Consider the following 26,751-nt stretch of genomic DNA (forward strand, 5'->3'; position numbering starts at 1 on the left):
AGAACGTGCAGACTCCGCAAAGACAGTGATCCAAAGCCGGAATTGAACCCGGGTCCCTGGAGCTGTGAGACAGCCGTGCTAACCACTGTGCCACCGTGCCGCCCTTGAGCAGTTGAATAAATTATCCTTGTCTCTGCCAGGCTTACAAAGATGTTAAGTGGGGCTGGTTGGCCAACGCCAGTCAGGCAGGCCCTGTTGAGTGGGATAACAATTGAGAGACCAGAGGAGTGTTTTCAAGATAAGGTGGGTGAGGGCATCCCTCACAGGGCACAGGGGCATGATCAAGAGGAAGGTACTCATCCCTCCCGCCAGGATGCTGGCTGCCTCACCAACCACCTGCAGTAAAAGTCCAGAAACAACAGCAAGAGACTCTCAAGTGGTCATTAATTGGCCAGCTAAGGTTGGCCTCAGAGAAGGCCAACATCTACCCAGTCAGTGTTAAAATACCAATTGAGATGGGTAGACAACCGATATGGCACTCCCCGGCATCCCACCAAGTTTAAAACCCCTCCCCCGTCCAGCACCTGCCAGACTCCCTCCCGGGGAGTCCGAGAAATTCCTGTCAGATGGCCTGAATCTTTGGAAACTAGCTCCACTCACCTTCCCGATAGTGAAGTTGTCCAGTGGTTTCAATGCATCTCTGGGGCTTGAATCTCATGCCAGAGTTGGAAATTTGAAGATAAACTTGGGCAGCACAGTAGCATGGTGGTTAGCATAAATGCTTCACAGCTCCAGGGTCCCAGGTTCGATTCGCGGCTGGGTCACTGTCTGTGCGAAGTCTGCACATCCTCCCCGTGTGTGCGTGGGTTTCCTCCGGGTGCTCCGGTTTCCTCCCACAGTCCAAAGATGTGCGGGTTAGGTGGATTGGCCATGCTAAATTGCCCTTAGTGTCCTAAAAAAAATAAGGTTAATGGGGGTTGTTGGGTTACTGGGATAGGTATACGTGGGCTTGAGTAGGGTGATCATTGCTCGGCACAACATCGAGGGCCGAAGGGCCTGTTCTGTGCTGTACTGTCCTTAAAAAAAACTACTTCCATGTCCCGTTTCTCCCTGTATCATGATACTGCTGGGACGCGGGACTTTCCCAGGGCCCAGGCCTATGTGGGCAGGACACGGGTCCGACATACCCAGTGGCAGGTGCGAGTTGGAAATGGAGTTGGGTAGGGTCCAGATGGGCACGTTAAAAGACTTGTCTTTGTTTCCAAAGAACCTTGGCCACGTGCTCTCACTGCAACCTGCAGCTGATCTCTAAACAGTGAAACCTTCTGATCCCTTTAACCACCTCACCCTCACCTTTATCTCCTCACATCAATCCCTCAGCCTCTTTACCTTCTTCATTCTCACTTTCAACCCTTACCTTCACCTCCTCATACTCACTCCCTCACCACCCTCACCTCTCACCAACCTCCTCCTCACTCACCACCTGCCTCCTCACTACCATCACCCTCATCTCCTTCCGCCTTACTTCCCCCTCCCTTAAACCTCCTGACTCTCCTCCATTATCCACTTTATGAACAATTCTTGCAAATATTATTGGAAGCCATTGAATAGCCCATAAACCCTCCAAGGAATCAAATAGACCCTTCAAAGCAGCTGTGTAACTAAAATCAAGTATTTGTAACCAGGAGCCTTTGACTCTCCCCAGGTAAACAAGCATGCTTCTTAACTGCTATCTCACCAGATGTCCAGACTGAGTACAGAAAAACAATGGGAAAATTAAACATTTATATTTGGTTCTCATACATTGCTATTCTTTCAATAATGCGAAATGAGCTGTATCTTTTATCCATTAGTGGAACCTTTGTTAACTCATTGAAAGAATATTCCACATTTACAATGTTGACCTTTTACTTCACAGTTTGCCAGTTGGCAGAAATAACAATCTGGCAAGCATATCGTTTACTGGGTACTTACAGCTTCCAATCACAGTGCTGTCTCACCCGAATGAACACAGATACTCATATCAACAGCATTTCACGATGAACCATAAAGGCGGCGAAACCTTTTTAATTACCTTTTGCACTCTTCCTGCCTTCAACCCATGGTTCACGCTCCATGCAATTGGTGCAAAACATGGCAGCTGCTAAAGTCCGGCCACATCCATGAAAATATTAAAAGTGTACTAGAGCCTGGCTCTTAATGATTTCATAAAACTGTCAATTGCACGGTTAATAGGAATGGATGGACTCTGGGATTGATTCCCTCCCCTACTCTTATGAAAATGCCTGAGGGCAGAATTGGAGGCAGAATATCTGGGCTTGCTGCTCTGACTGCCTTCAGAGACTGTGAACGTACAGTTCATTGTGTCAGAATAACTGTGAAGTTGTTTCCATATTATACACTGGTTTAAATGAAGAAAGAGAGCACCCAAGTGAAATTAAGGTGAGCGGACGTGCAAGAAAGAGGGTGACCAGAGCTGGATCCAGCTATATACAGCCTCACTCATCCCATACTTTGGCATGCTAACAACTCCAGACGACTAACTATCGTCATTCCAGATAACCTGGACAGAAGTAACACTAAAACTAAGACGTAGCATTTTTCACAATCATCAAATCGCAAAGTGCTTTGCAGCCAATGCAATACTTTAAAGTGTAGCAACTGTTGTAATATAGGAAACACGGTTGACAATTGACACACAGTAAACTACCAGAAGCAGTAACATGATCTTAACCAGATAATCTGGGATTTTCCTGTGTTGTTGATTGAGGGATAAACATTAGCAAGGACACTAGGCATAAGGCCCCTTTTTGAAATAGTGCCATGGGGGGGCTGGATTCTCTCGCAGCAGCGTGTTTCTTGGACGTGCGCCATTTACTGGTGGCGAGATTCTATTTTCCCACTGCTTGTCAGTGGCATTTCTCATTGTAACCACCCCACGCTGCCAGTGTCTGCTGCTGGCGGGAAAAGTGAATCTCAAAGGCTGGAGAATTCCAGCCGGGAACTTTTACACCCACCTGTGAGGGCAAATGGAGCCTCTATAAAACGAAAGACAGCACCTCTGGCAATGCAGCACTCCCTCAGCACTGCACTGGACCGTCAACCCAGATTTCCATGCTCAAGCCCTGGAGTGGGACTTGAACCCACAAACCTTGTAATTCAGAGGCAAGACTGCTACCGAAGCTCTAATTGGGCTAGGGAATCTAACCAAAATAACCTATCCAAGAAGGCACAAGTTAGACAAAATTAGACAAAAAAAATTCAAAATAAACCCACCATTACTTAAGAAAAGTACTTAAATTTCTATCACATTGTTCATAATTTCAGAATGTCCCAAAACAGATTGCAGCAAAGGAATTGTCTCTGAAGTGTGGTCATACACTGTTGGATTGTTACTCTGCATCTATTCTGACATTAGAAGTTGAATTGTCATGGTCCTCAGGGGCTGAACTTTATTTACACAGCTACTGTGAAGAGTCTATTTGTTATTTGGGGGTCTTACGGCATCTTAAATGGCTTCCAACTGTTATCTAGGACGTCTAAGTCCTGGCAAACCAAGCACCTGGAAGTAGTGATTGTACAGTTGCAGGTGTAATTTCCCACACTAGAGTTAAACATTCATCATGAACAGCTCTGGTTTAGTTTGATTTTTAAGGATGTGTGCTCACTTTCAGGCTATCGCATGCGGTTGGGATCGAGCACTGACAAGAAGGACACAGGCCGCCTACATGTGGACTTTGCTCAAGCCAGAGATGATTTCTATGAGTGGGAGTGTACGCAGCGGATGTTTGCGCGGGAGGAACGCCACCGGCGCATGTTGGTAGATGAACATCTGCGGCCACCCTCCCCTGCACCAATTGTACACTACTCCGAGCACGAAGCCAGCCTAATGGCAGAGAAACTCAAAGGTACTCCCGAATCTACCATGTTGAAACCGTGTTAAACTGGGCTGTGCAGGGACTGCATGTATTCCATCCTAACTTCATCTATTATCAGTATCTTTACCAGATGTCAAGTGAAGTTATTATTGCACAGCTGAGAGAACAGCCTTAAAAACATTTCTCCTAAACAACGTGAATGTCTAACGTACTGCAGACATCAATCAGACACACTTGATTTCAGGAGTTCTGCTCAAGCATGTGACTTCTATGGAATTGCTTTTGACCATGCATAATGTTTAGCAGATGTTGATGTTCCTGAATTTCAAAAGATGTATGTGGACAGTTCCTTTTTTCCACTGAGCACACACACATATGTATGCACTTATACACACATTTACACTGTTCCACATGCACACACACAGCTACACATTCACATACATGCACACAACCAAACATACACATTCAGCCACACATACACCCACACACTGTGACACACACACTCACACATACATGTACGCATACACATATACACAGTCACACATAGTCACACATTTGCTCATGCACACACAGTCATTACACTCATACACAGTCACATATGGACATACACATAAATGCATGAGGATCCGCATGTGCACACACAGTCACACAAGTATACACACAATCCCTATAGGAACATGTGGTGCCACATTTACACACATGGTTTAACAATCCCACAAAAATACAGTTATACATACAAACTCATAGACTGACATAGATTCCCACACATTCACACATACATTCACACCAACACATACATACATAAGGTTCCACCAACACACAGACAAACACATATACACACAGTCCCACATGTACACATATAGTTTAACAATCACATACATGCAGTCACACGCATATCCACTGACAAGAAAATCCACATTTATAAACGTGTCTATACACAAACACACATTCAGTCCGCATACGCACCTGTGTGTATAAAATAGATAGAGGGGGGGTGAGATGAAGTTTGTGAATGATTCCAGTCTCGGGAGTGATATATTTGCTTCAGTTTTAGGTTCAGTGCCAACAGTGAACAACCCAGAGTCACAAACTGTGCAGCAAATAACAGAAAAATGTTGCTCCAATAACATGCCTCAATCCCAAATTCAAGACAGCACTCCTACTGCATCAGCGACATGTCAGTTTAGCAATAGTTATTAGGTTAACAACGTGTACTGCTTTTAAACTATTGATACCGAATTCAGCTGTTACGCAATGCAAGTGGCCCAAGCAAGGGAGAGATCTATGTTCCTGGCGGGTGATCTGGGTTGGGTCAGTTATCCTGTTTCTCTGATGATAATACCGCTTGTTCACTGAAAAATACATCAGAAGTTACTGAGATGAATCATTATCTACACTGCAGTTCTTGCAAAAACATCCCCATCTAACCTTATTGGACAATTAGGGGCAATTTATTGTGGCCAATCCACCTAACCTGCACATCTTTGGTACGTGGGAGGAAACCAGAGCACCTGGCGGAAACTCACACGGACACAGGGAGAAAGTGCCATCTTCACATAGACAGTCACCCGAGGCCGGAATTGAACCCGGGTCCCTGGAGCTGTGAGGAACTCACCAAGGTTAGACAGCACCTTCCAAACCCATGACCACTACCATTTAGAAGGACAAGAGCAGCAGATACCTGGGAACGCCAACCACCTGGAAGTTCCCTTCCAAGTCACTCACCACCCTGGATTGATAATATATGGCCATTCCTTCACTGTCGCTAGGGCAACATTCTGGAACTCCCTACCTAACAGCACAGCTGATGTACCTACACCGCAAGGACTGCAGCGGTTCAAGAAGGCAACTAGGGATGGGCAATAAATGCTGGCCTAACCAGCGACGCCCACATCCCATAAATTAGTTTGCAAAAAATAAATCACATTGAGAACCTTTCCAATCACAATGGTACAAGGAGGGCTTTGCAACAATTGAAAAGATACAGATGAGAACAATCAGAAATTTTGAGTGAATGGACGAATTGGATCAGGTGGAGTGATTATATCAAATGGGTATGCTCGCTGTGATAATGAAAAGTGGGAGAAGTTTGTTTTGTTTCAATTCTAAAAGAACTAGATATTTTAGATCATGACAAGTTATTACACCTTGCTCCCTTCATGACCTGCCCCCTTCAGGCCCTGCTACCTTCAGGCCTTGCCCCTTGACCCTACCCCTTGGCATTGGCCTGCCACGCCCCTGACTACCCAGGGGCTACAATGACCTCTGAGTTCCTCCCCCCCCCCCCCCCCCCCCCCCCAGCTTTGTGGTCATTGCGTCTAGTAGTGATTGGCGTTGGCCTCACATTGCGCCAGCGGGTGAGCCAGGAGAATCCTGGGCGGCACGGTGGCACTGTGCTTAGCACTGATGCCTCACAGTGCCAAGGACCGGGTTCAATTTTGACCTCTGGTAACTGCCTGTGCTGAGTTTGCACATTCTCCCCGTGTCTGTGTGGGTTTCCTTTGCATGCTCTGGTTTCCTCCCACAGTCCAAAGATGTGCAGATTAGATGGATTGGCCACTTAGAGTGGGGTTGCAGGAATCGGACAGGGGATTGGGCTTTGGTAGTGTGGTCATTCAAATGATCGGTGCTCAATCAATGGGCTGAATGGCCTTCTTCTGCACTGTAGAAATTCTATGATTCTATGAATTTAGCATAAAGCCAATTCTGAATATCTAAATGTGAATTTTGAGATGCTAATCTGGCTCATGTCCAGCCACTCTGCTGGGATGGCCCAAGAACATCGTGTGCTGTTTAGCGCCCGACGCAAATTCTGTTTCAGGGCTCTCCAGCTATTTTCTGAACATAATGGATTTGCAGCGGGCGAGAAATCCCCTGGAAGATTTCAGTGATTTTCCTTTCCCTCTATTGAAGAGTTGTATTCAGAACCAAAAAGAACCAAAATAAATGCACCTTTGTCTGACTGAAAGGTATTACTTTTTCCTCTCCTGGAATATCAGCACTCCAGAAGCCTCTATTTTATTGCTGTATCTCTTCAGAGAAAAGGATCTCAATCTCATTGGTATCTTCCACTTCATGGATCTTGCCACCTTTTAAAGGCATCTCTTCTTTTTCATTCTGTACAAATTACTTGCTGCGGCCTGAAAATGACCCTTCCAACTGCAGAAATGACATCCGCCCGATTTCTCTCGCCATACTCCACTGAGTTAAAGTCCACCAGGTTTGTTTCAAACACTAGCTTTCGGAGCACTGCTCCTTCCTCAGGTGAATGAAGAGGTATGTTCCAGAAACATATATATAGACAAATTCAAAGATGCAAGGCAATGCTTACAATGCGAGCATTTGCAGGTAATTAAGTCTTTACAGATTGAGAGATAGGGATAACCCCAGAAAAAAGGTGCAAATTGTCTCTAGCAAGGACAGTTGGTAGGATTTTGCAAGCCCAGGCCAGATGGTGGGGGGTGAATGTAAAGCGACATGAATCCCAGGTCCCGTTTGAGGCCGCACCCATGTGTGCGGAACTTGGCTATAAGTTTCTGCTTGGTGATTCTGCGTTGTTGCGCGTCCTGAAGGCCGCCTTGGAGAACGCTTACCTGGAGATCAGAGGCTGAATGCCCTTGACTGCTGACGTGCTACCCAACTGGAAGGGAACATTCCTGCCTGGTGATTGTCGCGCGATGTCCGTTCATTCGTTGTCGCAGCGTCTGCATGGTCTCGCCAATGTATCACACTTCGGGACATCCTTTCCTGCAGCGTATGAGATAGACAACGTTGGCCGAGTCGCACGAGTATATACCGCGTACCTGGTGGGTGGTGTTCTCACGTGTAATGGTGGTATCCATTCCGACGATCTGGCACGTCTTGTAGAGATTGCCATGGCAGGGTTGTGTGGTGTCGTGGTCTCTGTTCTGAAGGCTGGGTAGTTTTGTTGCAAACAATGGTTTGTTTGAGGTTGCACGGTTGTTTGAAGGCAAGTAGTGGGGGTGTGGGGATGACTTTGGCAAGATGTCATCTTCATCGATGACGTGTTGAAGGCTGTAAAGAAGATGCCGTAGTTTCTCCGCTCCGGGAAGGTACTGGACGACGAAGGGTACTCTGTCAGTTGTGTTCCGTGTTTATCTTCTGAGGAGGTCGGTGCGGTTTTTTTGCTGTGGCGCGTTGGAACTGTCGCGCGCCATATCCCGTTCGTACGAGGGCATCATTCAGCGTCTGTAGATGTCTGTTACACTCCTCCTCGTCTGAGCAGATCCTGTGTATACGGAGGGCTTGTCCATAGGGGATAGCTTCTTTAATGTGTTTGGGGTGGAAGCTGGAGAAGTGGAGCATCGTGAGGTTATCCGTGGGCTTGCGGTAAAGCAAAGTGCTGAGGTGATTGTCCTTGATGGAGGTGAGTGTGTCCAAGAATGCAACTCATTTTGGAGAGTAGTCCATGGTGAGTCTGATGGTGGGATGGAACTTATTAATGTCATCGTGTAGTCGTTTCAGTGATTCTTCACCGTGGGTCCAAAGGAAAAAAATGTCATTGATGTATCTGGTGTATAGCATCGGTTGAAGGTCCTGTGCGGTGAGGAGGTCTTGTTCAAACTTGTGCGTGAAGATGTTGGCATATTGAGGTGTGAATTTAGACCCCATGGCTGTTCCATGCGTCTGGATGAAGAATTTGTTGTCGAAGGTGAAGACGTTGTGATCCAGAATGAAGCGGATGAGTTGCAGAATTGCGTCTGGAGATTGGCAGTTGTCGGTATTGAGTACTGAGGCTGTTGCAGCAATGCCGTCGTCATGGAGGATGCTGGTGTAGAGTGCCGAGACATCTATTGTGACGAGGAATGTTCCTGGTTCAACTGGTCCATGGGTGCTGAGTTTCTGTAGGAAGTCCGTCGTGTCGCGACAGAAGCTGGGCGTACCTTGCACAATGGGTTTCAAGATGCCCTCGATGTAGCCAGAGAGGTTCTCACATAGGGTCCCATTGCCTGAAATGCTAGGACGGCCTGGTGTGTTGGCCTTGTGTATTTGCGGGAGGCAGTAGAGATCTCCAACGTGGGGAGTACGTGGGATGAGAGCTCGTAGGGTGCTCTGAAGGTCTTGATCAGTCTCTTCATTCACCTGAGGAAGGAGCAGTGCTCCGAAAGCTAGTGATTTGAAACAAACCTGTTGGACTTTAACCTGGTGTTGTAAGACTTCTTACTGTGCTCACCCCAGTCCAACGCCGGCATCTTCCACATCACACTCCACTGAGTCAGTCATTTTTGGGATATGATTCTTCCTGTCACCCGGAATCACTGACCAGTTTCGCTTTCTGACCTCAGCTATCCTGATCAGTTGAAAGGCCTTTGTTAAGGTTAAATCATCCAGTGATCTAACAGTGCTTCATCCAAGGCTCTCATTGACTTTGGGTATGCTTATTAAAGTTCACTGCTCGATAATCGTATTCTTTCGCAGATTGAAGGAGGCATCAAGTGCTTTCACTAATTCCATTGTACATAGCTTTTTCTTTGTCAACCTTTGCCTGGCAAGGCTAATGATCGCAGAGCCACCCACTGTGCATAAACCTGCTCGGCTTTGTCGCGAGGTCTGGTGTGCTGTGACATTTGACAAATCCTTGGTGCAAATTCAACGACACTTCTGTCTCATTGAGACCTGCAGCCTGCTGGAAGCCTACTGGTAATGACAGAGACTTTTCTATGCTTGCACTTCTGCTCCCTGCCAGTATGGAATATTCTTGGTCAGCTGCCCACAATGGCGAAACCCCATTGACCGGCTGGCGAGGCGGAGAATCCCGCCGCTGGCGGAGAATCCCACTGCCGGCGGGGGCGCGCAGCACCAGAAATCTGGTATGGTGGGACAGAGAATCCCGCCCAGAATATTTACAGAATCTGCTGAGGTAAGAAAAACATTAACTTTGATTTGACAACTATCTTACATGAGCTTCAGCTTGTCATGAGGTCTAAAAGAGAATGTACGATCATGAGACATTGTGACACTCCCTATGATGAGGTATACGGTGTCTCATTAGCATAACTCACAGTTAGCGTTAACCCTGTATTCTACAGAACCAAGTGTAGCTTCTGGAAGGATGTAAATATTTCTTCTTTGGGAGGGTAGACTGCATTCCCTCTCTTGCCATGCAGCATATCACAGACCTTTGCCTTTTGGTTCCCCCTCCTCTGTCCCTTTTCTCTGCCTCCGGACTTGCTTAAAACCCGCTAAATCTTTTAACTTTCGCCAGTTCTCCCATCAGGTCATCGAGTTAAAACATTAATTCTGTCTCCCTCTCCACAGATACTGCCAGTGCCTCAGTCCATTTCGAGCAGTTTCTCCTTTTACCCCACTTTTCAGTATTTGCCCCGGGCATCAAGGAATGCAAAAAGAACGATGAGTGTCCGTGCTTTGTGGCTCCACTTTGTAGCAAGCACTGAAATCTCTGGCTTTCACAGGTCTTGTTGCAGCACAGACAGGACCAGGTTAAATGGGCAGGAACAATCTGCACTTGTTGCAATTGCTGGCATTGAAATGGAATTGGAAGAGACGTTGCAGTAAGTGAAGATTACCCTGTACCTACCGACCTCCAATTGCTCCCCAGTCAAAATATCATGGGCATCGATGGGAGAATGTGTTGCTGCTTTGTTCATATACTATTCACATGTGTCATTATTGTCTTAAAAACCGCGTACACTGTTGCGACCACTGTTGCGAGCCATTAAAAGAGTGTAACTGTCTCATTTCGCAGCCTCCTTTCGCCCCGTTGCAGAGTGTTTGCTGTAACGATTCCTACAGTGGGCTTAATATAAGTATATTGGTGTGCTGTTTATTTCCCCGGTGGGTCTGGGAATGAAGAGTGCAAGCTGTTTGATGATCTACACAACGGCAGTGTCTGATTTCCATGCTAATGGAATGGGACCATGCACTGATGCAGTTCAATTTCCCCAGCCATTGAATGGGACTCTGTGTGATTGTGGCGTCTGATTTCCCCGGTGGTCCATCTGTTTTCTCCCCATCGTGTTTGATTTCCTCTCGACCCATCCACTGCCCATCCACTAATTCTGGAAGTTTTTCCATCAGCAGCTTCTTGCTTCTGCAGATTCCTCCTGTAACCAAATAATTATTCGGCAATGTGAGCGTATTTAATGAAATGATACAGACATCACAATAAAAAGAGAAGACAGAATTACAATGAGGACATAGGTATTGAGACATGACTTAAAGGCGATGTGAAATAGGGATTGCTGTAGATAATTGAATAATTTGCAGAAAGACAAGAAGATGTATCATACAATTAAATTACTCATAGTAATATCAAGAACCTTTTTGGTATGGTCTTGCGTAAAACAGGAATTCTTTTCAAAATGTGCTCTTTCAAGAGATCTGGCAGTAGCTGGCAAGGCCGGAATTTGTTACTCATCCCTTGTTGCCCTTCAGAACAGTTATGAGTTAAGAATCAACCACGTTGCTGTGGGTCTGGACTCGCATGGAGAGCAGGCCAGGTATGGAAGGCAGATTTCCTTCACTGAAGGTCATTGGTGATCTCAATGAGTTTATACCACAATCAATGATAGTCTCATAGTCACTAAAACTGAGACTCGCGTTCAATTCCAGATTATGTTTTCATTCATTAAATGAATTTAAATTTCACCAACTGCATGGTGAGTTTTGAACCCGTGTCAAAGGGACAGAGGAAACGGGGACAGCAGTGGGCCATTTGGCCTCTCGAACCTGCTGTCCCATTCAATTCGATCGTCCTGATCGCCTCCCTGAACACCACTTTTCTGCACTAACCTATATCTCTTGATATTTTAACTAAATAAAAAATGAAAATCGCTTATTGTCACAAGTAGGCTTCAAATTAAGTTACTGTGAAAAGCCCCTAGTCGCCACATTCTGGCGCCTGTCCGGGGAGGCTGGTACGGGAATTGAACCGTGCTGCTGGCCTGCTTGGTCTGCTTTCAAAGCCAGCGATTTAGCCCTGTGCTAAACCAGCCCCTTACAAAGAGGTGCGATGCATTGGCCATACTATCTATGAACCCAGTGGTCTCTGTCTTAAGCATACTCAATGACTGAGCTTCCACAGCCCTCTGGGATAAGAGATTCTCCGCCCTCTGAATGAAGAAATTCCTCCTCATCTCAGTCCTAAATGGCCAAACTCTTATTTTGAGACTGTGTGCCCTGGTTCTAAATTCCCCTCCTAATCAGGGGAAACATTCTTCCTGTACCTATCCAATAGAGCCCTGAAAGAATCCTGTATGTTTTTTAAAACTTTGAATGTGCCCCAGAGCCTGGGCCTCTGGGTTGCCAGGCCAGGGACATTACCACCACACCATTTCCTCTCTCCGATGGAGGTTCCCACATTACAATGATAATGGTTCTTGGCTTCAAATCTGAACAGAGATCTTGAAGTTCTTACAAAGGGAAACGGTCACCGAGGATGGAGTAAAGGGGCGGCATGGTAGCACAGTGAGTAGCACTGTTGCTTCAGAGCACCAGAGTACCAGGTTCGATTCCTGGCTTGGGTCACTGCCTGTGTGGAGTCTTCACGTTCTCCCCGTGTCTGCGTGGGTTTCCTCCAGGTGCTCTGGTTTCCTCCCACAAGTCTCAAAGGACGTGCTGTTAGGTCATTTGGACATTCTGAATTCTGCCTCTGTGCACCCGAACAGGTGCCAGAATGTGGCGACTAGGGGCTTTTCACAGTAACTTCATTGCAGTGTAATTGTAAGCCTACTTGTGACAATAAAGATTATTATTATTAAATGAGAGGTGAATGAAATGGTAAAGTCGCCATAGTCCCAGATGACCATAGACTACTTTTTCCTTTGAGGGAGAGAGCTGAGGGTGATTTAACCTGAAGGTTGCCACACCTCAGGCGAGAGGTAAGGTTGAGAAGGCGGCACCTTCATGAATAACCTCAGCCGGTACAGGAATTGAACCCATGCTGTGGGCCTCGCTGTGCAGCACAAACCAGATGTCCAGCCAACTGAGCTAAACTGGTCCCAGTGAATGAAATACAATGACAGTAATCCAGCTAAGAATCACTTATGCTCTATTGCAGAGATTAAAACGTAAGACTCAAAATAATAAACTTTTTTTTTGGTGTGGAGAGCATGAAATCAAGATAGGATGGGAAGGACTTTGAGGTGGAATTAATTTCCAGACTCCAGGATGGCATGATGGTGCAATGGTTAACACTGCTGCCTCATGGCACTGAGAACCTGCTTCGGGTCACTGTCAGTGTGGAGTTTGCACATTCTTCCTGTGTCTGCGTGGGTCTCACCCCACACCCCAAAGATGTGCAGTGTCGGTGAATTGGCCACACTATATTGCCCCTTAATGGAATTTCTGTAATTCCAAAATCCAGAGAGATATCCAATGGGAATCCTCTCAGGCAATGAAAATTGTTTGCGCAGTGGTTACCCTGATTATTGGATTATTTTGTACAGTTCTCCTGACATAATTAGAACAGCACGCTGTGGGTTACCATTGAGCAGATACTGAACTGAACTAGCCATATAAATACTCAGCAGATGAGAGCAGATCAGAGGCTAGAAATCCTACGATGAGTAACTCACCACCTGACTCTCCAAAGTTTGTCCACCATCTACACAGCACAAGTCAGGAGTGTGATGGAATACTCTCCACTAGCCTGGATGAGTGCAACTCCAATGACACTCAGGAAGCTTGAAGCACAGTGGCACAGTGGTTAGCACTGTGTTTTTACACTCTTTTCTTTTATCAGTATATCTGAATACTGATTCCTGGATATTTCATTTGCCCTACACATTTCAATTACATCTTCCAATTTTAAATCTTTTTGCCGTAATAAACATTCTCTTAGCTTTTCATCTTTGATGCCAAAAATGATTTGATCCCTAATCATTGAGTCTGAAAGGATTGAGAAGTTGCAGGTTTGTGACTTTAATCTTAAATCAGTAATGAAGCAATCTACGGATTCTCCATCTTTCTGCACTCTCGTTTTAAAGACAAATCGCTCATAAGTTTCATTAATTTGAGCTTTGCAATGAAGGTCAAATTTTTCAATCACTACACTAAATTTATTTTTATCATTTTCCGTGGAGAATTGGAAGGAGTTATATAGTTCAATAGCCTGTGGTCCAGCCATTGTTAAAAATAACACAAGTTTTCTGTTATCACTAGCTGTATCTAAAACTGAGGCAGAGAGGTACAGTTGAAATTGCTGCTTGAAAATTTTCCACTTAACAATCAATTTTGCCAGAAGTCCAAAACTGTTTCAGAGTCTGCAGTTTCTCCATGAGGTCTCGACTTGTCTGTTTGAGTTGACGTAACAGGACTGGAAGCAGTCTTGCCATCAAAGTCTGAGCACATGTTGTTTTTCTTTCTTCTTCGATTCTAATTTTAGCTAAATTACTTCTGTAATTACCTGGTATCATGTGATGTTCCTTGTATAGTTCTCCAAGATAGCTAAAAGTCGTAGTGTTTACAAAGAACATCAAGCTATATATTTAAAGCAAAGCTAGTTTATTTTACACTACTTTGAATGGTTCACACACTCCACTGAGTAATAGCTAACAAAATAACAGTCTTGAATCTATATTACAATAATCTATTATGTCTCTCCAGCACAACCAACACTCTATTTCAACCTCACACTATCTTTCTCCATAAGCTGCACCCAGAATGCTTAGAGATGCAGCCTTTTATAAGGCTACTCAGTGATGCCATCTAGTGTTGAGATACATGAACATCATCTTATTAACCCTTTACTCTCCTTAGATTATACATATCATTACAGCCCCTTCCCTTGGAGAGATTCCTTGCGCTCGGTGTTGATTGGTTGTTCAGACTATGTGACCCTTAGTCAGTGAGGCTGATCTTAATGTGCCAACCACATTGGATCCTCACTGTCTTCAGGTGATGCCCCGGAGGACTGGAGAATAGCCAATGTTGTTCCTTTGTTTAAGAAGGGTAACAAGGATAATCCAGGGAACTACAGGCCAGTGAGCCTTACGTCAGTGGTAGGGAAATTACTGGAGAGAATTCTTCGAGACAGGATCTATTCCCATTTGTAAGCAAGTGGTCTTATTAGCGAGAGGCAGCACTTTGTGAAGGGGAAGTCGTGTCTCACTAACTTGATAGAGTTTTTTGAGGAGGTCACAAAGATGATTAATGCAGGTAGGGCAGTGGATGTTGTCTATATGGACATCAGTAAGGCCTTTGACAACGTCCCTCATGGTACAAAAGGTGAAGTCACACAGGTTCAGAGATGAGCTGGCAAGATGGATACAGAACTGGCTAGGTCATAGAAGGCAGAGAGTAGCAGTGGAAAGGTGCTTTTCTAATTGGAGGGCTGTGACTAGTGGTGTTCCGCAAGGATCAGTGCTGGGACCTTCGCTGTTCGTCGTATATATAAATGATTTGGAGGAAAATGTAACTGGTCTGATTAGTAAGTTTGCGGACGACACAAAGGTTGGTGGAATTGCGGAACAGCGATGAGGACAGTCAGAGGATACAGCAGGATTTAGATCGTTTGGAGACTTGGGCGGAGAGATGGCAGATGGAGTTTAATCCGGACAAATATGAGTTAATGCATTTTGGAAGGTCAAACACAGGTAGGGAATATACAGTGAATGGTAGAACCCTCAAGAGTATTAACAGTCTGAGAGATCTTGGTGTACAGGTCCACAGGTCACTGAAAGGAGCAACACAGGTGGAGAAGGTAGTCAAGAAGGCATACGGCATGCTTGCCTTCATTGGCCGGGGCATTGAGTATAAGAATAGACAAGTCATGTTGCAGCTGTATAGAACCTTAGGTAGGCCACACTTGAAGTATAGTGTTCAATTCTGGTTGCCACACTATCAAAAGGATGTGGAGGCTTTCAAGAGGGTGCAGAAGAGATTTACCAGGATGTTACCTGGTATGGAGGGCGTTAGCTATGAGGAGAGGTTGAATAAACTTGGTTTGTTTGCACTGGAACAAAGGAGGTTGAGGGGCAACCTGATAGAGGTCTACAAAATTATAAAATGAAATGAAATGAAATTAAAATCGCTTATTGTCACAAGTAGGCTTTAAATGAAGTTACTGTGAAAAGCCCCTAGCCGCCACATTCCGGCACCTGTTCAGAGAGGCTGGTATGAGCGGCATAGACAGAGTGGATAGTCAGAGACCTTTTCCCAGGGTAGAGGGGTCAATTACTAGGGGGCATAGGTTTAAGGTGCGAGGGGCAAGGTTTAGAGTAGATGTATGAGGCAAGTTTCTTACACAGAGGGTAGTGGGTGCCTGGAACTCGCTGCCAGAGGAGGTGGTGGAAACAGATATGATAGTGACGTTTAAGGAGCATCTTGACAAATACATGAATAGGATGGGATTGGAGGGATACGGACCACGGAAGAGTAGAAGATTTTAGTTTAGACGGGCAGCATGGTCGGCGCAGGCCTGGAGGGCAGAACGGCCTGTTCCTGTGCTGTACTTTCCTTTGTTCTTTATTCCTCTCCCTTTAACTCCTTTTTACAATGCTTGTTACCCAAATTACTTCATACAGCTGAATAGAAAACACTGTCAAAATTTGAGAAATAATTACATTTGTACTTAGCTGTGATTTCTAATTACACACTCTATACACAGGTTCAATAATTATAAATCAAGTCTTTGAGTTGGTTATCTGTTTCTTGTAGAGCAGCGTAATTCTCTAGGGCTCAATTTAACGCGCAAAAAACAAAGTCCCATTTTGGGCGTGCATAGCGGGGGCTTTCTCACCACCAACAGTGCCGAGAATGACCCCGCTATCAAATGGGACTCTGTTGGTTTTTCTCTAGGCTCACTGAAGAACACCCCGCCGAGGCCGCACACATCTCATTTCCTGCACTGATGAGCTCAGCTTGTCAGTGCAGGAAGAGATCTCGGAGCCATTTTCAAATACTGCCTCCATCTCTCGAACCCCTCGGACACCCCACTGAAGCTTCTGGAACCCCCCTCCCACTGCCCCAACTTATTTGTTCGGGGGTCCCTGGAGCAGACATATTTCAATGAGCCTTTAAATATGTTAATATGCAGCAGCTCTCTGCCTGGTACAGGAACGACTACTCTTGCTCCCCAGAGTATGATACCATCCTGACTGCTAAATTCATTCTTGTGAGTAAAGAATGGTCTCAGTTCCTCAGAAACTGTCTCATTTATCCATCCTAGAATGACTCACTTTGAACAGAAGTGGATCTCGATTGGTCCAGTTCCCGATCTGCTTCTCCCAGTCTGGTAATCTGTGTAAACAAATTAATGCAAATGCGATTTCTTATGGTACAGGACTACACGTGACATTTGCTCGCAAAGCTACATGACTAAGGGCACCTGCATTCGCTCTGTATATTCCAGCTCAGTGTTTGAAAATATATTTGCAGGCAGACAGAGTTAACACCCATCGCTAAGTTCTTGCCGAGGCGATCACTTTGTTCTCTTTGAAAAGGTTTGTGGTCAGACACGATGGTAAAGTATCAACCATGTAAGTACTGGTGGAATTTATTGAGACCAAAAATGATTGATAGTTCTTCCTTCTTGATTCTGAGAGGGTTCCTGACACATACCCGATCGGCCTTTCAGAGCCGCCATCCATTTGATGGGGCAACACCGCCCCAACACCACATTGAAAGGCGTTGCAGGTTAATATCAGTGCTTTAGATGGGTTGAAGTACACCAACAGATTTGAAGAATGCAGCAATTGCTTAATTCTGTTGAAAGTTTCCTACTGGGGAGACTTCCAAGACCAACAATAGTGTTTCTTTAGCAGATTATGTAAGGGGGCCAGTACTATCGATAAGTTTGGTTAAAAGACGTCTCTAGTAGTTTACCATCCCCAAAAATGATTTGAGTTTGGTTGTGGTCATAGGGGAAGGCACCTCCTTTGTTGCCTTGTCCTTGTGTTTCGCGGTGTGTAATCCTTGTACGTTTACACAGTGCCCCAGGTAGGTCGTCTGAATAATTTGAAAGGTGCACTTCTCTTTCTTGAGGCAAACTCCAGCATCATGAAATCTTTTTAACACCTCATCCAAGTTTGCTAGCTGCTCGGCTTCAGTTGATCCAGTTATAAGGATATCATAAAGGTGTACTAAAACCCGCCTTAGACCCTGTAGCAGACCCTTCTATTGCACATGCTGAAGACATGCCAAAGGCAGGCGCATGGAGTAGAATAGGCCTTTGTGTGTGTTTATTGTGACATACTCCCAGAAAGCACCATCTAATTTGAGTTGCTGGATCGTGTGACTCATATCCAGCTTTGAGTAATATGACCTCCTGCCAGCTGTCCATTCAGGTCTTCAGTTCATGTGATTGGATATTTATTCAGTTGGCGGCCTGATTAACTGTTAGCTTATAATTGCCTCAAGTATGTATGTCCTTGTCTGGTTTAAGTCCAGGTACTATAGGTGCTGCCCATTCTGAGAACAGAACTGGCTGAATCATGCCCAGTTCTTCCAACCTGTTTAATTCAATATCTGTTTTCTCTTGTAAGGCATATGATAAGAGTTTTGCCCTAAAGAATCGGGGAGTCGCTTCTGGATCAACATAAATCTTAGTCTGCAAGCCCTTTGATTTTGCCTAGTTCGGCATAGCAGAATTTGTTATATTTTCTTTAACAATTCTGGCAGTCCCCCTGCCCGCACTTGAAAGATCTCGGACCAACTCAACTTGGATTTCTTTCAACCAATCACAGCCCAGAAGGCTTGGACCTTCGGCCGTCACTATAATTACTGGGAACCAGGCAACCTGCTGTCCATAGCTCACAGGTACCATTGTGGTGCCTTTTATTTTTATTCCCCTGTATCCACTTCCATACTTAGAGGCTTCCCATTTACACAGAGTGTTACAGTAATAGTGTCTGTCTTGACTGCTTTACGATTAAAAAGAGAATAAATATCAGAATCAATGGTGTCAGGCTCTTTCACATTGTATACATGTAACGTCTTGGCTGATTGGTTACCCGGCAGTCTTGACTTAGCTCTGTTTTATCAAATGTCCTTTTTTGTGTCAATAACGATACTCGGTTCCTCAAACTGACATGATTCAGGAATGTGGTTAACCCCACATTGGGAATATTTCACCTTAAGAATCACTGTTTGATTGCCTCCGCTGTATCTTTTTGTTCTGTGGGTGACTGAAATTGTTCCCCACTTTGCGGCTGCTTTGGCAGATTTGGTGCCATGGCTGGTTACAGGTTCCTGCTCTAGTTGGTAAAACGGTGCCATTTTATGCACTCTACAGCTCTTGTGAAACTTTTTCACCATTATCCCTGGCTAGTGTTGTCTCTATTGCTTGTTTAAAATTTATCTTGACTTCTGCAAGCAATCTGAGTTGAATAGCATCATTGTCCACACCACAGACTAACCAGTCCCGTAGCATGTTGTTTAAGGTCACTCCACACCTATAATTGCTTCAGTTAGCTCTGTAAGTTGGGAGCGATTCACCCGGGGCTCCCAGCCTCAAATTAAATTTGAAACTCTGGATTATGACTGATAGTTGGGGTTGAAAATGACCTTTCGCTGAATCCATAAGCTCACTTAATGATTTGGAGTCAGGCATGCTTGGGGCTGTGGAACTGTGAATAAGATTGTAGGTCTGACTTCTGCAGACTCTCAGGAGAATTGCTTTGCACCTGTGTCTCGCCCCCTATTTTGTTTGCCTGCCAATAATGTCCGAGATGCTTGACGTATTAATTCCACTCTTCCATGGAGCAGTTGAATCTGTCTATTCACCCGCAGAGAGTATATATTTTTCCTTCAGGCTTCGTTTAAAACACAATTCTCGCAGGTGTATGACTAGAGGCCATGCCAGGATCGTTTATCTCGTCCCCAGATGTGAAGATGTACTCCTGGAGGCTTCTTAAATTGAACATATAAAAGGTTGCTTCTTTCATTGCATGCTTCCAGTTAGTCCATAGCTGGAAGAATGGGGCGTCAGACCCGCAATCAGGTCCGACGTCTTCCCGCAATTCTCCGCGGACCGGAGAATCGCCACTAGTCGCGCGAGGCGGTCGGCGCGGCGTCGGCTGAGGGCCATTGAAAGAGGCCCCCGCAGCGATTCTACGCCGGCAGCAGGTCGAGTTCCCGCCGGCTGGTTCTAACATGGTTCCACCTGGTGGGCACTCGGAGTGGCGGCTGCTACGGCCGGCCCGGGGTGGGGGGGGGGGGGGGAGATCCGTCCTGGGGGGTCCACCAGGACGGTCAAGGTTCCGATCGGGGTCCACCAATCGGCGGGCACGTGCAATGGGGGGGGGGGGCTGTAGTTTTGGGGTCTGCTTGCTGTATGGGTCCGCCATGTTGCACAGGGCCACAGCCGCAGGTGGCCGCTGCACGGACCCGCGGCCGGAAGTGCAGGGCCCCGTATCGGCAGCTGGAGCTGCATGGAGCACTCAGGTGCCCTTCTGGCCCCCTTCAGGTAAGTGAATCACTGGGCCAAGGTGCCCGTTGACGCCGGCGTGAAACGCTCTGGTGTTTACGCCGGGGTGAACACTTAGCCGCCGTTTTGGAGAATCCTGCCCTCTGATTTTCTCCTCTCACCTATAGGCTCCACCTTCCCATTTGTTTTTTACCTCTCAATCTATCCAGTGCCCTGTATCTTTGTGTTTTGATTGACTAATATGTATTCTCACTAGGTGCCCTCTTATAGGCCTAACACATTTTGCTCTCCATTGGGATTTTAAATTTTGATCACGTTATGCACCAGAACATTCCAATTCCAATCCCAATTTTCTTCCCGCATTGGTTAATCACGAGTGCAGACTGGATACTGTAATATGCAGATTTGCCAGATACTGATCCTGCCCAAAATGGACAGGATCCAGATCAGGACATCTCTCAAGATACCGTTAGATCTCGCGAGGCATAGGGAGCAAGGTAAATCCCAGACGAGACCTCTCCCGGCATCTACTGGCAGCATCACGCCCCCATTTGGACAGGACGCGGCCAGTAGATCGCGCCCAATGTCTTGCCATCTTTCCTCAAATCTGATGTCCAGAATTGAACACAATATTCTGACTGAGGTCTAACCAATGTTTTATAAAAGTTTAGCATAACCTCTTTCTTCTAGTACTATATTCTTCTATTATTTTTTATTTATTCATTTACAGGATATGGGTGTCGCTGGCTAGGCCAGTATTTGTTATTCATCTCTGGTTGCCCTTGAGAAGGTGGTGGTGAGCTGCCTACTTGCTGCAGTCCATGTGGTGTAGGTACACCCACAGTGCTGTTGGGGAGGGAGATCCAGGATTTGGACCCAGCGACAGTGAAGGAACGGGAATATATTTCCAAGTCAGGATGGTATATGATTTGGAGGGGATCCAGGTGCTGGTGTTCCCAGATATCTGCTGCCTTCCTCCTTCTAGATGGTAGCTGTTTTTGAGCATGCTGACATACTTTGTTCGAAAGACAAAAGGTATTTATCAATAAGGAAAACTGTGCAGAGGCCAGAGGCCCCACGGCTGTCCTCGAGCAGCCCATCGGTCGCCCTGGACCCTACATCAATGTCGACCACCTGTCAAATCTTCCACCTGTCTTTTGCCTTAGAATGGACTCCACTTCCCGGGCGTTTATCCACACTTAGCCCAATTAGACCCTCAAGACAGGTGACCGTCTTCCGTTGTTTTGCTCTCAAAGGGACAATCATTACAAATCACCAGACTTCTCCCCATTTAACTCCTTTATATAATCTTGAATAACTAAGTTACTCAGTCCTGAATTTTAACTAAACATCATACACATGTGTTCAACAATTATAAATCGGGGGCTGGATTCTCCGCCGGCGGAACGCTCCGTTTTGCCGGCTGTCCGGGGGTTTCCCGACGCGTGGGCTGCCCCACAATGGGAAACCCCATTGACCAGCCGGCGTAACGGAGAATCCCGGCGGCGGGTTAAAACGGAAATGTGGCGCAGCGGGGCAGAGAATCCAGCCCCGGTTCTTTGAGAGTCTTTTCTGTTTCTTGTAGAGCGCCGTAATTCTATAGTTTGAGATGCTTCCACAGGATCGACATTGACAGGAACTGCAATAATGGGCACCTCTTCTGGCAGAGGCACTTCATTACCACAGAGACTTCATTTATGCCTCGGGTGTCCCGGTGGCACAGTGGTTAGTGCTGCTGCCTCACAGTGCCAGAGACATAGGTTCGATTCCTACCTTGAGTGACTGTGTGGCGTTTGCACGTTCTCCCCCTGTCTGTGTGGGTTTTCTCTGGGGGCTCCAGTTTCCAAAAATGTGCAGGTTAGGTTGATTAGACATGCTTCAATTGCCTCTTAATGTTCAAAGATGTGCAGGTTAGGTGGGTTACTGGGATACCTCCTCCCATCAATTGACCCAGTCTAGACCATCTGCTGTCTTGGGAAAGCAGGCAGTATAATCAAAGACCCCTCCCACCCGGCTTATTCACTCTTCCAACTTCTTCCATCAGGCAGAAGATACAAAAGTCTGAGAACATGCACTAACAGATTCAAAAACAGCTCCCCCACTGTTATCAGACTCCTGAACGACCCTCTTATGGATTGATCTGATCTCTTCACACATCTTCTCTACTGAGTAGTACTACACTCCTGTATGCTTCACCTGATGCCTGTGTCTACGTATTTGCATTGTGTATTTTATGTTTGCCCTATGTATTTTCTTTTCACGTACGGAATGATCTGCCTGAACTGTACGCAGAACAATAGTTTTCGCTGTACCTCGGTACTTGTAAAAATAAACAAATCCAATCCTACCCAATAAGTTGGGGGTTTGACCGAGGTAGGGGGTTGTTTCAGAGGGTCGATGCAGACTCAATAGGTCAAATGACCGCCTTCTGCACTATAGAGATTCTATGGTCTACAACAGGTTGATCATGTACTTTGGTGCTTCGCAAGTTTGAGAACATTACTTGATGTCAACACTGACTGCTGGAGTGTTTCGCTACTCCTCAAGTGCTCTGTGCATTTGCAAGCGATCCGTCCCTCCATGTCTCCTGGGCATGAGAGGGGTCCAGTTTCAGAGACGATAATTCCAGGGATCTAGCTTGAACCGCTACCGAAGTTTCATACTCTGACAGCATGTATGTACTTAATATGGGTTTTTTTTTATTGTTGCAGTGGTTATGGCTCATTGGAGAGATCTTGAGGCTTCTGTCTTTAACAGGCTTGCCTAGTCTCTGACCATATGACTACATACTCACACATTAACCTTTGTCTGTCGAGCAACTTCCATTATAATGTGTGCAGGCACATATCATCACAGTACAACACGGTCTTATATATTGACAGTTCTTTCACAATCTTGGTCTGCCATGTGCAAAGGAATGGTCATAGTACTGTTTCTGGCATTGAAGTTCGGCACCTTTATCATCGACCATTTTCTCATATTACTCCCTGTGCTTTTTCATTCACGTGACACTTTCAGCAATTCAGAGTCTTACAGTGCTCTCGTTCCAGGGCCTTCCAGTGATCTCCTTCCAAGGTGTTCCAGTGACCTCCTTCCAGGGTGTTCCAGTGCCATCCTTCCAGGGTGTTCCAGTGCCCTCCTTCTAGGGTCTCTCAGTGCCATCCTTCCAGGGTGTTCCAGTGCCCTCCTTCCAGGGACTTTCAGTGCCCTCATTCGAGGTTGTTCCAGTGATCTCCTTCCAGGGTCCTTCAGAGCCCTCCTTCCAGGGTGTTCCAGTGCCCTCCTTCCAGGGCCTTCCAGTGATCTCCTTCCAGGGTGTTCCAGTGCCATCCTTCCAGGGTGTTCCAGTGCCCTCCTTCCAGGGTGTTCCAGTGCCCTCCTTCCAGGGTGTTCCAGTGATCTCCTTCCAGGGTCTTTCAGTTTTCTCCTTCCAGGGTGTTCCAGTGCCCTCCTTCCAGGGTGTTCCAGTGCCCTCCTTCCAGGGTCTTTCAGTGCCCTCCTTCCAGGGTTTCCAGTGATCTCCTTCCAGGATCCTTCAGTGCCCTCCTTCCAGGGTGTTCCAGTGATCTCCTTCCAGGGTCCTTCAGTGCCCTCCTTCTAGGGTGTTCCAGTGCCTTCCTTCCAGGGGGTTCCATGCCATCCTTCCAGGGTCTTTCAGTGCCCTCCTTCCAGGGTGTTCCAGTGCCCTCCTTCCAAGGTGTTCCAGTGCCCTCCTTCCAGGGTGTTCCAGTGCCCTCCTTCCAGGGTGTTCCAGTGCCCTCCTTCCAGGGTGTTCCAGTGCCATCCTTCCAGGGTGTTCCAGTGCCCTCCTTCCAGGGTGTTCCAGTGCCTTCCTTCCAGGGTGTTCCAGTGCCCTCCTTCCAGGGTGTTCCAGTGCCATCCTTCCAGGGTGTTCCAGTGATCTCCTTCCAGGGTCTTTCAGTGCCCTCCTTCCAGGGTGCTCCAGTGATCTCATTCCAGGGTGTTCCAGTGATATCCTTCCAGGGTCTTTCAGTGCCCTCCTTCCAGGGTGTTCCAGTGATCTCATTCCAGGGTGTTCCAGTGCCTTACTTCCAGGGTCTTTCAGTGCCCTCCTTCCAGGTCGTTCCCGTTATCTCCTTCCAGGGTGTTCCAGTGCCCTCCTTCCAGGGCCTTCCAGTGATCTCCTTCCAGGGTGTTCCAGTGCCATCCTTCCAGGGTGTTCCATGCCATCCTTCCAGGTTATTTCAGTGCCCTCCTTCCAGTGTCTTTCAAACACCTCCTTCCAGGGTGTTCGAGTGCCATCCTTCCAGTGTCTTTCAAACATCTCCTTCCAGGGTGTTCCAGTGCCTTCCTTCCAGGGTGTTCCATGCCATCCTTCCAGGTTATTTCAGTGCCCTCCTTCCAGGGTGTTCCAGTGATCTCCTTCTAGGGTGTTCCAGTGCCCTCCTTCCAGGGTGTTCCAGTACCCTCCTTCCAGGGTGTTCCAGTGCCCTCCTTCCAGGGTGTTCCAGTGATCTCATTCCAGGGTCTTTCAGTGCCCTCCTTCCAGGGTGTTCCAGTGATCTCATTCCAGGGTCTTTCAGTGCCCTCCTTCCAGGGTGTTCCAGTGATCTCCTTCCAGGGTGTTCCAGTGCCCTCCTTCCAGGGTGTTCCAGTGCCATCCTTCCAGGGTGTTCCAGTGCCCTCCTTCCAGGGTGTTCCAGTGCCCTCCTTTTAGGGTCTTTCAGTGCCCTCCTTCCAGGGTGTTCCAGTGCCCTCCTTTTAGGGTCTTTCAGTGCCCTCCTTCCAGAGTGTTCCAGTGCCCTCCTTCCAGGGTGTTCTAGTGATCTCCTTCTAGGGTGTTCCGGTGCCCTCCTTCAAGGGTGTTCCAGTAACCTCCTTCTATTTCTTCCAGTGCCATCCTTCCAGGGTGTTCCAGTGTCATCCTTCCAGGGTGTTCCAGTGCCATCCTTCCAGGGTGTTCCAGTGCCCTCCTTCCAGGGTGTTCCAGTGCCCTCCTTCCAGGGTGTCCCAGTGCCATCCTTCCAGGGTGTTCCATTGCCCTCCTTCCAGGGTGTTCCAGTGCCATCCTTCCAGGGTGTTCCAGTGCCCTCCTTCCAGGGTGTTCCAGTGCCATCCTTCCAGGGTTTTCCATTGCCCTCCTTCTAGGGTCTTTCAGTGCCCTCGTTCCAGATTGTTCCAGTGATCTCCTTCCAGGGTGTTCCAGTGCCATCCTTCCAGAGTCTTCCAGTGATCTCCTTCCAGCGTGTTCCAGTGCCCTCCTTCCAGGGTCTTTCAGTTACCTCCTTCCAGGGTGTTCGAGTGCCATCCTTCCAGGGTGTTCCAGTGCTTTCCTTCCAGGGTGTTCCATGCCATCCTTCCAGGGTGTTCCAGTGCCCTCCTTCCAAGGTGATCCAGTGCCATCCTTCCAGGGTCTTTCAGTGCCCTCCTTCCAGGGTGTTCCAGTGCCTTCCTTCCAGGGTGTTCCAGTGATCTCCTTCCAGGGTCTTTCAGTGCCCTCCTTCCAGGGTGTTCCAGTGATCTCCTTCCAGGGTCTTTCAGTGCCCTTCTTCCAGGGTGTTCCAGTGATCTCCTTCCAGGGTCTTTCAGTGCCCTCCTTCCAGGGTGTTCCAGTGATCTCCTTCTAGGGTGTTCCAGTGCCCTCCTTCTGGGGTGTTCCAGTGCCCTCTTTCAAGGGTGTTCCAGTGATCTCCTTCTAGGTTCTTCCAGTGCCATCCTTCCAGGGTATTCCAGTGCCCTCCTTCCAGGGTGTTCCAGTGCCATCCTTCCAGGGTGTTCCAGTGCCCTCCTTCCAGGTTGTTCCAGTGCCATCCTTCCAGGGTGTTCCAGTGCCATCCTTCCAGGGTGTTCCAGTGCCATCCTTCCAGGGTGTTCCAGTGCCATCCTTCCAGGGTGTTCCAGTGCCATCCTTCTAGGGTGTTCCAGTGCCATCCTTCCAGGGTGTTCCAGTGCCATCCTTCCAGGGTGTTCCAGTGCCATCCTTCCAGGGTGTTCTAGTGCCATCCTTCTAGGGTGTTCCAGTGATCTCCTTCCAGGGTCTTTCAGTGCCATCCTTCCAGGGTGTTCCATTGTCCGCCTTCCAGGAGAGTCTGTTTCCCTCTTCTTTTGATGTGCCCATTTTGTTCTTGTCAATTTCACTAGAAGAACCAACATTCTTGAGGTCCAAGTGGCTGTTTCTGCAAAACTTTAAAAAATATATATATTTTTATTGGAGATTTTCCATTTTACAATAAATTGTATAACAAAACCCATATTACCCACAGCAGATGATACACAAAACAACATAACAAGGACGATGTTGCGAGAGAAAACGGAAGTGAAGTTGCCACCAATACACACAGACGAGATCCCTTGCACAACCTCACCTCCTGACACAGAACTAGGGTCATTGCACCACTGCAGCACCTTCTCAGCATTGGCTGCGCAATAATAATAAAGCAAAATCGGCAACCCTAGGCCCACCGACTGTCAATCTCTGAAGAACTACCCTAGGGATCGTCAGGGTCTTGCCCGCCCATGTAGAAAATGAGATCAACCTATTAACCCTGACAAAAAAAGACTTGAGGAATCATAGAATCATAGGATTTATAGTGCAGAAGGAGGTCATTCGGCCCATCGAGTCTA

At 46.9% G+C, this 26,751-nt stretch overlaps 1 protein-coding gene across 2 annotated transcripts in view; it reads left to right on the forward strand.

Moving 5' to 3' along the window:
* enox1 (ecto-NOX disulfide-thiol exchanger 1) overlaps positions 1-26,751 on the forward strand; it is a 370,497-nt gene that overhangs the window by 83,341 nt on the left and 260,405 nt on the right. For both annotated transcript variants that reach the window (XM_038802705.1, XM_038802704.1), the window contains exon 5: positions 3,615-3,848. In XM_038802705.1, the coding sequence (XP_038658633.1) occupies positions 3,615-3,848 (234 nt within the window). The remainder of the gene's footprint in view (positions 1-3,614; positions 3,849-26,751) is intronic.

The sequence above is a fragment of the Scyliorhinus canicula genome, chromosome 7 (genome assembly GCF_902713615.1).
Source record: "Scyliorhinus canicula chromosome 7, sScyCan1.1, whole genome shotgun sequence".
Lineage (NCBI taxonomy): Eukaryota > Metazoa > Chordata > Chondrichthyes > Carcharhiniformes > Scyliorhinidae > Scyliorhinus > Scyliorhinus canicula.